The sequence below is a fragment of the Canis lupus genome, chromosome 9 (genome assembly GCF_011100685.1).
Source record: "Canis lupus familiaris isolate Mischka breed German Shepherd chromosome 9, alternate assembly UU_Cfam_GSD_1.0, whole genome shotgun sequence".
NCBI classification, from domain to species: Eukaryota; Metazoa; Chordata; class Mammalia; order Carnivora; family Canidae; genus Canis; species Canis lupus.
The window spans coordinates 49,487,688-49,502,929 of NC_049230.1; the positions used below are offsets into that span (position 1 = coordinate 49,487,688).

The 15,242-nt window shown below is 44.9% G+C and overlaps 1 protein-coding gene across 2 annotated transcripts in view; it reads left to right on the forward strand.

Moving 5' to 3' along the window:
• CAMSAP1 (calmodulin regulated spectrin associated protein 1) overlaps positions 1-15,242 on the forward strand; it is a 64,361-nt gene that overhangs the window by 27,262 nt on the left and 21,857 nt on the right. The window contains exons 4-6 of one of the 2 annotated variants that reach the window (XM_038548796.1): positions 7,622-7,702; positions 8,701-8,733; positions 11,350-11,491. In XM_038548796.1, the coding sequence (XP_038404724.1) occupies positions 7,622-7,702; positions 8,701-8,733; positions 11,350-11,491 (256 nt within the window). The remainder of the gene's footprint in view (positions 1-7,621; positions 7,703-8,700; positions 8,734-11,349; positions 11,492-15,242) is intronic. The other variant, XM_038548797.1, reaches the window with a different exon arrangement.

Below are 15,242 nucleotides of genomic sequence, written 5' to 3' on the forward strand. Positions count from 1 at the left end.
GCTGAGCTGTCCTCTATCCCCACAGTTCTGGAGGTTAACCATGACCATATCTTGCCGTGGCTTTTAAAATTTTTCTTGATGCCCAGCCAGTTGCCTTAGTCTTTGACAAACAAAACCCAGTTTCACTGCTGTATGATTTGCATGCGATAAATAGGCCCATTTCTTTGAGTTTTGACAAGTGGCTATCTGTTTAACATTCACAATCAAGGTAACATTTCCATCACCCTCAAAAAGTTCCTTTGTGTCCCTTTGCAGTTAATCCTTAAGCCTGGGTTACTACTGATGTGCTTTCTTTACTGGGAATTAGTTTTATCTCTTTTAGGTTTTGATAGAAATGGATCATGTGTATGTTACTCATTTTGTGTCTGGGTTTCTTTCACAAAAGAAGTGAAAATGAAACAAAATGAAAACGAAAAGTGGAACAAAATGATTCCAAAATATTTTAAGATTTTATTTATTCATGAGAGACACAGAGAGGCAGAGACACTGGCAGAGGGAGAAGCAGGCTCCCTGTGGGGAGTCCAATGTGGGACTCGATCCCAGGACCCTGGATCACGACCTGAGCCGAAGGCAGATGCTTAACCACTGAGCCACCCAGGCGCCCCAATAATTCTGAAATTGCACCTGTCAGTGGTTTTCTTTTCATCCTCTGGAGTATTCCATTGTATGAACAGAGCAGTTTCCCTGTTCCCCGATGGTGGACGCTATGGTTGTTTCCACAGTTGTCTCTTGTGAATAAAGCTGCAAGAAACATTTGTGTACAGGTCTCACAGGCAGATGTGTTTTCATTCTTCGAGTAGCATACTTAGGAGTAGAATTGCCAGGTCAGCGATAAGGACATAGTGAACATTAGAAGAAACTGCCAAAGTATTTTGCAAAGTGATGATGCCATTTGAAGCTCCTACTGCTAAGGGAGTCCCATTTGCTCCAGACCATTGGCAGTGCTTGGCATAGTCAGTCTTTCAGTGGGAGCTGTTGGAGTGGATGTGTAAAGCTATCTTGCGTGGTTTTCATTTGCATTTCCCTAACAACTGAAGACATTTGTTATATATTCTTTGGTTAGGTGCATGTTCAAATGTTTTGCCCAATTTTAGGTTTTGTATCTATGCACCAGTTTTGGTAACTTGTGACTTTCAAGGAATTCCTCAATTTTATTTAAATGGTTGAACTAAATTATTATCCTTTAAATGTGTGTATGTCTGTAGTGATGTCTCCTGTTTCTGGCTCTGGGTAATTTCTGTTACTTTTTTTCTTTCCTTAGTTTGGTTTGGTTTGTCAATCTTCTAAAAACCTGCTTTAGATTTTTACTGATTTCTTCTATTTTGGGTTTAACTTCTCTTACTTTAAATTAATTTTTCTATTTATTTTGAATTCAGTTTGCTTTCCTTTCTAGTTTAAGGTAGAAGGTGAGTTCTTTCAAACCTTTGTTCATTTCAGGCTGGTAGCTCCTTTCTGAGCAGGTGCCTGCCCTGTTCGTGTGCTGTGGTGTTGGTCCTCATCACCCATTTTCAGTTTCACCTGCAGGGTCCCACTTTCTCTGTGGGTTACCGAGAAAAGTGTGGTTTGGTTTCCACCCATCTGGGGAAGGTGATTCTAGATTTGAGTACTTTGCTTTCAAATTTGTTGTGCTCAGATAGTATAGTCTGTGATTTTGGTCCCAAATCTATTGAGATTTGTTTTATGGCCCACCGTGTGGTTTTGTAGAATGTTTCGTGGGCTCTTGAACATGGTGCTCTGCGTGTGGGCACAAACTGGCTGTGGGTGCTGTTCATGGCCCTGGCCCATGGCCACTGTGACAGGACTTGAGGTCTGCACTGTCTGTTATTGGTTTTACTCTGCTGTGTTGGTGTTTGTAGTCTGCTGGTATGTTTGCATCTTGGAGGCTTTCTGTATCATCTTGGTGGATCAATCCTTTGGTCATCACGAAATGTCTATCTCTCTCACAGGCAATGGTCTTGTCCCTAGGTCCACCTTGTTTCCTCTAGTGTGGCTACTCCAGCTTTCTAAACACTGGTGCCCATGTGATGTATCCTTTCCCTTCCTCATAGTTTTATTTTTTTACTCTCATCTGTCTTTCCTTTTCCTTTTCCTTTTCCTTTTCCTTTTCCTTCTTTTTTCAGTAATCTCTCCACCCAACTTGGGGCTTGAACACACAATCCTGAGATCAAGAGTTGTAGGTTCTACCAGGTTCCTCTTTCTTGAGCCTTACTTTTAATTAAAAGTAAGAGAAGTTAAACCCAAAATAGAAGAAAGAAATCAGTAAAAATCTAAAGCAGGTTTTTAGAAGATTGACAATCTAAACCAAACCAAGGAAAGAAAAAAAGTAACAGGAATAACCCAGAGCCAGAAACAGGAAACATTACTACAGACATACACACATTTATCTTTTTATGTATAAAAAGATAAAATCTTTTTTATCTTAAAAAAGAATAAAGTGAGAGTCTGCCTTATTTTTGAAATGTTTAGACCAATTACATCTAATGTGATTATTGAGAAATCCAGGTTTGATATCTTATCTGCTTTCTATTTATCTCATTTTTTTCCTTTTCTTTCTTCTTTTATGGCTTCTTTTGGGCTGGTTATTTCTGACTTTTTTTTTTTTTTAAGATTTTATTTATTTCATGAGACACACACACACACACACACACACACACACACACACACAGGCAGAGACACAAGTAGAGGGAAAAGCAGGTTCCCTGCAGGGAGCCTGATGAGGAATTCAATCCCGGGCCTCCAGGATCACGCCCTGGGCTGAAGGTGGTACTAAACTGCTGAGCCACCTGGGCTGCCCTGGACTGGGTATTTCTTAGTACTCTGTTTTATACAGTAGTTTTTGGGAGCTGGTTAAGAGTTTACAATATGTGTCTTTAGTTCTTTATAGTTTACTTTAGATACAGTGATAACCATTTCACAAATGATGTCATTTCCCTTCCTGGCCTCCATGATGCTGTTGTCATTTACTTTACTTTTATCTCACATATACTAGTTTTGCTTTCAACAGTTAGATTCTTCTATTTTTTCATTATTATTATTATTTTTAATTTATTTTTTTATTTGAGGGAGAGAGTATGTGTGAACAAGGCAGGGAGGGGCAGAGAGAGAGGGAGAGAATCCCAAGCAGACTCCTTGCCACGACCCTGAGATCATAACCTGAGCTGAAATCAAGAGTTGGACACTTAATTGACTGAGCCACCCAGGGGCCTCCAGATATCTTCTAATATAATTGAAAATAGGGACTGTTTATCCACAGACTTTCCATTTTTTTTTTTTTTAATTTTTATTTATTTATGATAGTCACAGAGAGAGAGAGAGAGGCAGAGACATAGGCAGAGGGAGAAGCAGGCTCCACCGGGAGCCTGATGTGGGATTCGATCCCGGGTCTCCAGGATCACGCCCTGGGCCAAAGGCAGGCGCCAAACCGCTGCGCCACCCAGGGATCCCCAGACTTTCCATTTTTATTGCTCATTCCTTTGTGTAGATAAAGAGCTCTCAAACTTTTGGTCTCAGGTCCCCTTTACACTCTTTCTGTCAAGATTTTATTCATGAGAGACACAGAAAGAGAGGCAGAGGCCCAGGCAGAAGGAGAGGCAGGCTCCATGCAGGGACCCCGATGCGGGACTCGATCCCAGGACTCCCGGATCACGACTTGAGCCAAAGGCAGACGCTCAACCACTGAGCCACCCAGGTGTCCCCCACTTTACACTCTTAAAAATTACTTAAAAATGTATTTTAAAGAATTAAAAAAAATTTAATCAATATTTTACCATTTAGACATTAAAAACAAAAATTTAATAATTTGCTTAATAGTAACAGTAAACTCATTTCATGTTAGTAATTATTATAAATAATGTATTTTTATGAAGAATAACTATTTCCAGAAGAAAAAAATATTTTACAGTTTTGTACATTTCTTTAGTATCTGTCCTCCTGGAAAATAAGTTGGATTTTCTTATCTGCTTTTGCATGGAATTTGCTACAGTGTGTTTCTGTTGAAGTGTATGAAGATGCATCTTTGTGTGGATACATAGCTTGAAGAGAGGAGAGTGCGGATGGATGTGTTTGAGATGATAGTGTCGCAGGATGCCATCCTCTCTTCTACTCTCGATGTGGCCTCTTCTTTATGATGAGCTGTGCAGACTCTGGGCTGCCAGTCTTTGTGCCATCTTCTGGATTATTTGCACAGATGTGGATGATGTCTGGGTGTATCTGTGGGACAAGGGAAGCTTAGGGTCCTCCTATTTCACTGTCTTCCCTGCAAGTCCATATGCACTTCTCTTTTGTTTGTACACCGAAACCCAAAAAGCAGTAGTTTTCTTTTTTTTAAGATTTTATTTATTTATTCATGAGAGACAGAGAGAGAGAGAGGCGCAAAGACACAGGCAGAGGCAGAAGCAGGCTCCATGCAGGGACCCTGACATGGGATAGAGCCCGATGTGGAACTTGATCCCAGGTCTCCAGTATCGGGCCCTGGGCTGAAGGTGACGCTAAACCACTGAGCCACCTGGGATGCCCAAGTAGTAGTTTTCTTTTCTTTTCTTTTTTTTTTTTTTTAAGATTTATTTATTATTTTATTTATTTATTTATTAAGATTTTATTAATTTATTATTATTTATTTATTTAAAGATTTTATTTTATTTAAGATTTTATTTATTGTCTCTGAGAGACACACAGAGAGAGAGAGGCAGAGACACAGGCAGAGGGAGAAGCAGGCTCCATGGAGGGAGCCCGATGTGGGACTCGATCCTGGGTCTCCAGGATCACGCCTTGGGCTGAAGGCGGCGCTAAACCGCTGACCCACCTGGGGTTGCCCCCAAGTAGTAGTTTTCAAAGATTAATCACAATATGAGATTTGAAACTATTACCAATTCTTAAAAATTTTTTAGATAAAATTGACATTATAAAATATGCTATTTTAAAGTCTACAGTTCCATTTTTTTTTTAAGATTTTATTTATTCATGAGAGAGAGAGGAGGCAGAGGTAGGAAGAAGCAGGCTCCCCATGGAGTTGGGAGCCCATTGTGGGGCTCGATCCCAGGACCCTGGGATCACGACCTGAGTCGAAGGCAGACACTTAATGGACTGAGCCACTCAGGCACCCCTTGTAGTTTTTAATATATTCACAAGGTTGTACAGCTGTCATCACCAATTTCAAACGTTTTGATCATGTCTAGAAGGAAACTACCCATCACCACTCACTCCTTGTCCCCACCCCAGCCCCTGACAACCACAGACCTGCTTCCTGTCTCTGTGGAGTTGCCAGCTGAGGGAATTACACACCAGCAGGACCATATACTGCAGCCTTCTGTGTCTGGCTTCTTTCGGTGTCATGTGTTCTCCTGCCACCCAGGTCGTAGCATGCACCGGTACTTCATTCCTTTGTACGACTGAATGGTCCCTCCGTTGTGCAGATGAGCCATGCTGTCTCTGTGTACTCATCAGCAGATGGGACGTTGGGGTTGTGTCCACTTTCTGGCTGTCATAGATAGTGCTGCTGTGGTCGTTTGTGTATGAGATTTTGTTTGGATGTGTGTCCAAGTTTCTTGGGTATTTAGGGATGGAATTCCTGGGCGGAAACTCAGTGTTTACCTTCTTGAAGGAGTGCACCATTTTACATTTCTTCAGCAGTGTCTGAGGCTTCCAGTGTCCCACGTCCTTGCTGGCACTCAGTTTCTGATTATTTGATGTGCACCGTTCTAGAGGATGTGAAGTGGTGTCTCGTGGCTTAGGTCTGAATCTCCCTAATGATGGGAGCTTCTTCTCATTTCCATGTGCGTGTAGGACATTTGTAGGTCTTCTCTGGAGAGAATTCTCTTTATATCCTTTGTCCATTTTGAAATCAGATTCTTTGTCATTTTATTGTTATAAGAATTCCTTTATTTGTTCCAGATACTAGATCAGTGACTTTTGTCTCTGGTTATATTATTATTATTATTTATTTTTTTTTAATTGATTTTATTTTTTCATGAGAGACACAGGGAGAGGCAGAGACCTAGGCAGAGGGAGAAGCAGGCTTCCTATGTGGGACTTGATCCCAGGACCCTGGAATCACACTCTGAGTCGAAGGCAGATGCTTAACCACTGAGCCACCTGAGTGCCTCTGTCTCTGGTCATATTAAAAGTCCACTTATGGTTCCTGTGTTCTTCCTGGCCCTGCCACTCACCACAACTTTGTGAACTCACACACCGGTCATTTGGAGCATGGTGCATGGAGGGCTGTAGAGATCTTCTCAACGTTGTCAGATCTCGTGAATGGTATCAGAAATTACATTCGTTAACGTCACCATCAGTCTAATCGGAAAATCCTTTCCACAGTAGAAAGCTGTCTAGCAAATGACAGAAGCACATTTTCCAAAGTATTTTTTATTATGAAAAATTGTAAATGTGAAGAAATATACAGAGAACACCCATGTACCTACACTTAAATTTTACATTTTGTGATACTTGCTCTATTATTTATCCATCTGTCCATCTCTTTTGATTCACTTACTTTAAAATTTATGTATATTGATTTTTCTTCTTTTTAAGACAGATTTTCTACTTTCTTGATTGATTTGCTTGAGTTCATTTATCTGTATTCTTGTTTATTTGTGTTAAGATTTATTTATTTGAGAGCAAGAAAACACTAGTGGTGGGGAGGGGTAGAGGGAGAAACCTGATGCTCTATCCCAGAACCCTGGGATCATGACCTGAGCTGAAGGCAGACACTTAACTGACTGAGCCACCCAGACGCCCTATCTGTATTCTAGTTTAATAAAACATTAGTTCTCTGTTTTTTCATTTGATTGTAGCTTTGACCACATCCCTTGAAGCATTGATGAGTATTTTTCTCCATGATTTTATTTATTTTTTAAAGATGTATTTATTTTCGTGGGGGACAGGGTGGGGGAAGGACAGAGGGAGAAGGAGAGAGAATCCTTAAGCAGATTCCATGCTGAGTGAAGAGCCCGACTTGGGGCTTAATCTCGGACCCCAAGATCATGACCTGAGCCAAAACTGAGAGTTGGAAGCTCAACCGACTGAGCCACTCAGGTGCCCCTCCATGGTATTATTTTATAATTGCAATTTTGATTTTATCTTTGGGTTAATCATTCAGGAGAGAATACTTTAATTTCTAATAAGCTGTATTCGTTGTTTAAGGGGTGTACAATTAAATTTTACTATTAATGTTTATTTGGTGTCACGTGTGAATGGGTAGGGGACATGTGAGCTACCTGCGAGGCTCAGCAGCAGGGTGTCCCAGCCACATGGTCTCAGCAGTGGCATTTGCTGATGGTGACAGCTTGTACTATTTGTGCGTCCCAGGCTTTCGCGATGTGGCTCTGTCATGAGGTGGCAAGTGTCACAAGATGTGTAGAGGCACGGAATGTTTCCTGGAGTGGCAGGCCAGCTTTGGTCCCCACATTGAGCCCAGATCCTGTGGAATACATATATTACTGCATATGTATAATTGTCTTAAATGATCCCTGTGTCTAAGGGGACACAAACAAGCGAGGTGGGGGGGTCTCCGGGTGGCAGAGTGAAGAAATAGATGTGAAGATATGGAAGCCATTGCCCTTTTATTTATTTTATTTTTTGTTTTTTGCCATTGCCCTTTTAATGCTTTTTTCTTCTATTTCAGGTAAATCTTAAAATGAGAGAGATAACAGAGAAAGAAGTTAAGTTAAAACAGCAGTTATTGGAAAGTCCAGCTCATCAAAAGGTAAAGGGTGAATTTAACTGTTCTGGAATGCCTCTAGTTAACATTGCTCCCAGTTTGAAAGAATTGTGTCGGTGTTGACTCCTGGCTTATTCTCTATTTGCACTGCCCCAGAGAGGAGTGAGACTCCGAGGTCTCCTGGCAGACTGGCTCTGCAAGTGCCTTGGAGGTGGGCATGGCAGTGTGCTCCTCGTTTCTCCCTGGCCAGGGGGTGGTCTTGTATTTAACTTTGGAGGGTGACAGAGACGTTGGGAGGTATTAGAAGCTCAAGAATGGGGAGTGGACAGGGTTACCTGGGAATTAGCTTCTAGATTTCACCAGTTGAGAAGATTGCCTGCTGTCAAAGGTGCCCTTGAAGATCCCTTATATTGCCTCTGAGGCCCAGTGTAGCTGGTGGTGTGTCTCTAAAACCCTGCATGGAATTCAGGCAGATAATGTTACGTGTCTCATGAAATGACACAGATGGTGCCTTAGACATTCTGGTCATTTCTGTCCCATCCTTTCCCTATGATAGTATTTTTTTTGCTAATAAGCAGGTGTGTGACTGAATCCATCGTAAACATGTAATGTGGCCTGATTGCATCTCTGGTCTCAGCGTCCCCTTGCCGCCTCCTCTTGCTCCTGGATTCTGGGGATGCTGGGGGCACCACACCCTGGGCCACACTTTTGTGAGCCCCTGTGTTGCTCAGATGGGCACAGATGACGCACTGAGAGCCTCTCTGAGTTGCAGTTGGCACCTGTCCTTCGTGATGCCTGGCCCATGCCGAGTTTCCAGGGCTTCCTTTGCTCTTGCAGAGGCTAGTGTTGTGGAGGTGCCTGTGCCCTTCCACTTCCATCATGTGATGATAGAGGGTGTTCAGGTCACGGGCCCCGGACAGGACTTACCTCTCAGAGGACATCCCAGCTCTCTTGTGAATGTGTGATGGTGTGTGTGATGCGGTCCATCCGTGGCCTGCCTGCTGTGACACTCTCTCCTGCTTCCTCCCCTGCTTCCTGAGCAGTCCCCCTCCAAGTGGTACTGGAAGTTAGTGCCCGTAAGTGAACTCCGTGCGCGCCAGCTGCATCCAGACAGCCATCCTGTTGCAATCACTTGCTTCCATTAAACAGCTACTCACACCTGAACCTGTTTCTTTTGTTTAATGTCCTCTTTGGTATTGTTGCTTTTCTACAGTATGAGTGATAACCTGATTCTGGGCTCAATAGGCTTTTTGTAGACCACACTCACTCTGGTTTTGCCCAATTTCTTAGGTAATTTTACAGATAGAGTTTTGTGTTTCTTCTTATGGACACTTACTTTTTTATGCAATGGACATAAAAGAGGATCCATCCCTATTCTAGCAGATACCAGAAGGAATCCTCTAATTTCCAAGTTACTTATCTTCCCTAATGGTGGTATTTAACGTGACATCTCTTAGTGTAACATGGGTCATCTGATGAATGCAGGTAGCGTGCCTCGTGGAAGGCTGCTCGTGTGGCAGAGAGGGACCTCCTTCTTCAGAGATGTCTGCTGGGGTGTGTGGAGCAACCCTGCTGCCTGCCCGCCAGCCTGAGGAGGGCAAAAGAGCAGCCAGGCAAGGGTCTGAATTGGATCAGCAGGGATACAGGATTTCTGGAATCCAGCATAACATTAAATAGGAATTTTCCCAGAGAAAGTTAGAGTCGTGATTTGGATCTACAGTTTTAGCTGTGCTCTACTTTGTTGTGTGTTTTAGAAGCAGAGCCTGTTTGTTACACAATTCCTGTGGAAAACTATTTGGCACTCCAGGTGGTGCATTTTAGAATGAAGTTTTGGAACACAGGTCTTTATGGAGACCTTAATTGCCCATTCTTTTAGTTTAACTATTCGGACCAGGTGGTCCCTTGAATTTTATCACAAGGGAAATACCATGGCTGTAAGCTGGTCAGCGGGATCCATGTGATCTGTTCTGCTTTGTGGCCAACTTTGGGGATGACCTTGCTTCTCTTGGAGATACTGAGTAACAAGGAAGAGGACAGCCTTGTTAGTATTTACACACCTCTTCACTTCTGAATCCTGAAGGCCAGAGAGGTAAATACTAAGTTACGTTATTTAGTGAGGATATTGTCAGAAATTGAACTGTCCTGTGAGAAGCTAGGTCTCAGCTAAGATCTTACAGAAACTGAAAAAGGTGACCAAGAGCAGTGAGCCTGCAGGTTCCCTTGTGGATGATGGTAGCCATGGCTGTGCCCACAGCGTCCAGCAGACGGGCTGGTGAGGATGGGCATGGGAGGGTGTGGTCAGGCCGGCAGGCTGAGACGCATTGCCCTGGTGGCTGCGGCCTGGAGGTTTCAGTGAGCTGGCTTGGAGGTAGTAATCACACAAGCTCTCTGGATCCTGCAGTTCAGTTGTTTTCCCTTATTTTAAACACACGCCATCCATCTTCACTGGAGAAGCCATTTGCTTTACTGCATGCTGTGGTCACTCACCATGTGTGCTGTCTCGTGTGTGTATGTGTCTGTGGAGGCCTGGCCTGGCGCATGCCCTTGTGCCCTGCATGCTGCAGCCCCAGACCAGCCCTATGGGCAGTGCGGGCGGGCTGCCTGTTGTAGCCTGTGTTACGGGCCCTGAGAAACAAGTTAAAGTCTCCGTCAACACAGACTTCACAGACATGAAATAAACCGTATTCCTGTTTTGAAAAAATATGTTAGGTGTGTCTTACGCCAAATATTAGTATTGATTATTCTCCCCTGTACATTTATTCAGACAACTTTAAATTCTCGATTGCCGAGAGAGATGGTTTTTCTTTGGGTTGAACTCCTCTGCCTAAGTCTCAGAAATCCACAGTCGTTAGTATGGACTGCTGGTTTTCTTTCTCTTGTTGGTATTGTGTACTTTCTTCCCTTCAAGAAGATGCAGCTGTATTGTGAATGTTAACGCAGAAGAACCTGAGCAAGCGCGCAGCAGGACGTTTGGGACAGGTGACTGCGTGGACTCCCCTTCCTTGGCGGCTTGTGTGTCTGCACACACGTAACCAGACATTGAGTTGTGGGGGCCACGCTGGGAGGCTGGGGGTGGCTCAGAACACAGTGCACACCCTCTCCTCCGAAGGCAGAAGTATGGAAACCTTGCAAAGCCCCCTGTCTCCCAGAGCACCTTGCATGCATTCAGTCTCCTCATGCTGTGCCGTAGTTCTCAGAGGGTCCAGTTGATGTATACATGACATTTTGTCTAACCTGGTTTGGAGAATTTCTCAAACCGTATATTAATGATGTTTTGTACTTTTCTTGATGGCTGAGGTTAATGCTGATAATACTCAGAAAAGGAGTAGTAAGGCGGGTCTTCTGAGCCTAAGCTTGTTCACCATTTAACTTGTTTCTCATTCGTTCAGAGTGTGCGGCTTTTGGTAGCATAGCCGTGCATTCTGCCTCTGCTCTTGTGTGCCCCTTAGCCCCGGATGGCCTGGCGCCATCAGCAGTCAGTTGCTGTCTCCCAGGTTAGCCATGGTGCTTGGTTCCCTGGATCTTGGCATGTGTGTTCAAGGCAAAGGATGTCATCCAGACTCTCGAGCTTTTCCCATGTGATTGCCGTTGTTCTGACCGTCATCCAGTAGGCATTACATGAGTTCTCAGAATAACATCAGTCGTTGTGAAGGCACATCATGTGCAGACTGTTTTCCTTTTATCAACTGCAGGTGCGCTATCGCCGAGAGCACCTGTCCACAAGGCAGCCACCCTACTTCCCATTGTTGGAGGACCTGATGAGGGACGGCAGCGACGGGGCTGCTCTCTTGGCTGTGGTCCACTACTACTGCCCAGAGCACATGAAGTTGGACGGTGAGTGCAGAGCTTCCCCTGGAGTGGACCTGGGTCCTCCAGGAGCATCACACGCACACTGGTCCAAACATGTAAAAGATGGGGAGTAGCACACTCAGTCTTGATACCATCTGGGATATTCTCATACAGATTAAAAAAAGTACGAGGATGATGTGCTTATACTTAACTTGCATTCTTTTATCTCATGGAGAAATTGGACTTTGAAAGTATTTGGGTAAAGTGTTAAGTATGTGACTTTTCTTACATTTTGGAAGGGTTGGAATTTTGTCTGTCTTGCTACAATTGGTTTAAAACCTCTAGCAGCAGGGTGCCTGGGTGGCTTAGGTGGTAAAGCATCTGACTCTCCATTTCAGCCGAGGTCTTGATCTTAGGGTTGTGAACTCAAGCCCTGTGTTGGGCTCCACGTCCTACTTGAACAAAAACCAGTTAGAATCTTGTCTGGGGTTGGGAAAGTGCAGAATCTGATCATGAACGACTCCTGTGTTAGGCTGGTGACATTACAGTGCCAGTGCGTCTCTTAGGCACTCACAGCCTGATGGCAGAGCAGGGAACCCCATGACAGCAGATGCCTGCCGGGGCCTTGGGCACAGGAATTCTGATTTATGTTTGCTAAGCATCCTTTCTCTCAGAGGGAGGGAGATACAGGCCAAGAGCTTGTGCAGCCAACTACCCTACCTGTGAAATATCCAGGGAATGGAGCAGAAGTTGGTCCTGCCTCAACTACAATAGTGCTGGATTATATAGTTTTTGTAGCTAAAACGATAGTTGAACTTGAAAGAAAGGGAGAGTCTCTAGTTCCAGAGAGGGTCTCTGTCATGGAGTGAAAATCCTGAGTTGACCCCTGTCAGGCCTCTCATGCTCATCTGGCCTCGGGCCCGTGCCCGTGTGTGTTTGTGAGCATTGTGACCAGACCAGGAAAGGGACTAGGAAAGGCCCACGTACTGGCCATGGAAAGATACAGGAGGCTTGTCTGAGGACTGTGGCCCTAGGCCTGGCGTGAAGGTCTTTCTTGAGGAAACAGCTGCCAGCGTGCATCAGGGGCACGAAGGGGTTGATACGTATGCTGCCTGTGTGGCAACGGGAAGGTTCTTCCTGAACTAAGCCCATCACTAGTGGAAGTCTTAGGTGGGGCACGAGGGAGAGTGGAATTGTGCTTATGGGGCACCTCTAGGAGCCAGGGCCACCACGTACCCACAGAAAGTAACTACCCCCTGCTGAAGATGAGCTCATGGGAGAGCAGGGCCATGTGGAGAAACAGCCTGTGCAGAACCAGCAGTTACAACATGCAGGTTTGGCACCCAGGTGTGGGTGAAAAGGAGTGTTGGAACAAGAACACAGGATGCTCAAGATGACGAAGGACATAAAGGGTGGAACCCTAAGAGATGGGGGAGTGGGGTGGTTCAGTGTGTACTGGCACTTCCCTGTGTCGCCTTCTGTGTTCTGGGTCTTTCTCAGGTCTGCCTTCTGGCTCACCAGCGCAGACAGCTCCTAGCTTCCCTTGTGTCTGGCCTGCTCCTCTGACCTGTCCATGAATGTCTAGCAAGAGGGAGTTCTGGGATCCCTGGGTGGCGCGGTGGTTTGGCGCCTGCCTTTGGCCCAGGGTGCGATCCTGGAGACCCGGGATTGAATCCCACGTCGGGCTCCCAGTGCATGGGGCCTACTTCTCCCTCTGCGTATGTCTCTGCCTCTCTCTCTCTCTGTGACTATAATAAATAAATAAAAATTAAAAAAAAAAAAAAAGAGTTCTCATGAAGGAGGAGGTGGGAGCTTGGGAGGATGTGGCGGTGTTGATTGAGCCTTGTGGCGTCCAACAACAGCACATTAGTGTAGGTTTTAAAAATGTCACAGTCCTGAGTTCAGTTACAGACACTGACTAATGGAGCCACGGATATGAGTGGAGGAAGACCATGGAAGATTCAGACACGATGAACAGGATTGGTCCAGTACACACACTGCCACAGCAGACGCTCTTTTAAAATAAGCAACCCAGGGGGTGGGGGTGGGGGCTGTCTGTAAAAAATGGACTTGATTAAACCCCCGAAAGAAACCTCAACAGATTGCAGAGAATGGATACCTTTCCCACAATGCAGTAAAATGAGAAATCTTTCTCCAAATCTTTAATGCTTAAAAACCAAAGAAGATACTTTGAAATATTTGTGGACCAAAGCCATAGTCATAGTGGGGTTCTCTTGTGTGCGCTCCACAGGGCAGGGTGTTTATCTGTTTTGTTCAGTGACACGTCCCACCCATGTCACTCGTGCCTGGGATGGGTCCATGTTCAGTAGACGCTTGTTGCATAACGAGTGAACAACACACACCCGAGCTTGTGTGCAGTTGCAGGCCACCGGGAAAGGCAAACGCATGGCCTCAGGGCACATTCTGGAAAATGAGGAATCTCAAAAATGAATGAACTAGGTTGATCTAGTGCATTAGGAAAGAAGCCCAGAGAAAGTGGAAGGAAGGAGAATGAGGAGTAGTAGCTTTCTCTCCCCTTCGGTGGTCAGAAATCCCCGACACAAAGGAGCTGAATTGCAGATTCCATCTTGGAGAAAAGCAGGACACATCTGGAGCATCGAGCACCTAATTACGGAGCAGCAGAGGAGCTCAGGCCAGGGAAGCAGGCCAGCCCTCCTGTACATCCAGGAAAGGCAGCTGAATGGACGTGCGAAGGACGTGGGATACAGCGGTGACTTGGTGGAGGTTCTTGCAATGACGGACTAGTCCTGTCGCCTCCATGAGGCAGTGGTGATCTCCCCACAGACCTTGGGAGATGAGTGTATGCTCTGGGGGTAGCTGAGCACACAGCTCTAGGCTCAGATGTCTCACGTACAGGCAGGCCTGAGGTGGCATGCTGAAATCAAGGCCTTGTGTAGACTTCTTCATACTGGAAGGTGGAGCTGGTTCTCCTCTCCATTTGCCTGCCCCGGGAAGCCACTTGTCTTCATTAGCTCCGTGGTGTCAGTCGGCTTACATTCAAAATGGGGAAGGACTCATTGATGAATAAAGAGGATACGGTACCTGTACACCATGGAATGTTATGCAGCCATAGAAAAAAAGGAAATCCTGCCATTCATGACCACACGGGTGGACCTAGAGGGTATCAAACTAAGTGAAATAAGACAGAGAAATATAATTTCCCTTGTGTGGGGAATGTGAAAAACCAAACAAAACAGAAATAGTGGTAAATACAGAGAAACAAAGTGGTGGTTGCTGAGGGGGGGTGGGCGCCATAGGTGAAGGGTGAGGAGGGCAAACCTCCAGTTAGAAAGTAAGTCACGGGGTGAGCAGTAGGGCACAGGGCGTGCAGTCAGTAATGCTGCAACAGCCTAGTGCCATGTCAGTTGGTGACCATACTCCCCGCATGAGCGTTTTATGTCTGTGATTGTTGAGTCACTGCTCTAGATCTGAAACCGATAAGATATTGTATGTCACTTATACTTTAAAAAATTGTAATTTCCCTCTCATCTTCCTTACTTTCATCATATCAAGTGGGATAAAATAAAGCTCTTGAAGACATTTGATTTTTACCAGCATTTCTTTGTATTACCAATTTTTTAAGTGAACATGTGTTTTATATCATTCATGGCATATTGACAGTTTTTATATCATTGAATGAATAAATGCATATGCAGTGCTGAAAAGACAACGGGGAAGGATTCGCCTCTGCAGACACCAGCCTTGTGCAGAAGTCTCACAGCCGCTGCCCTTTGACGGCCCCCCAAGAGGGCCTGCCTGCCGCCTCACCACAAAG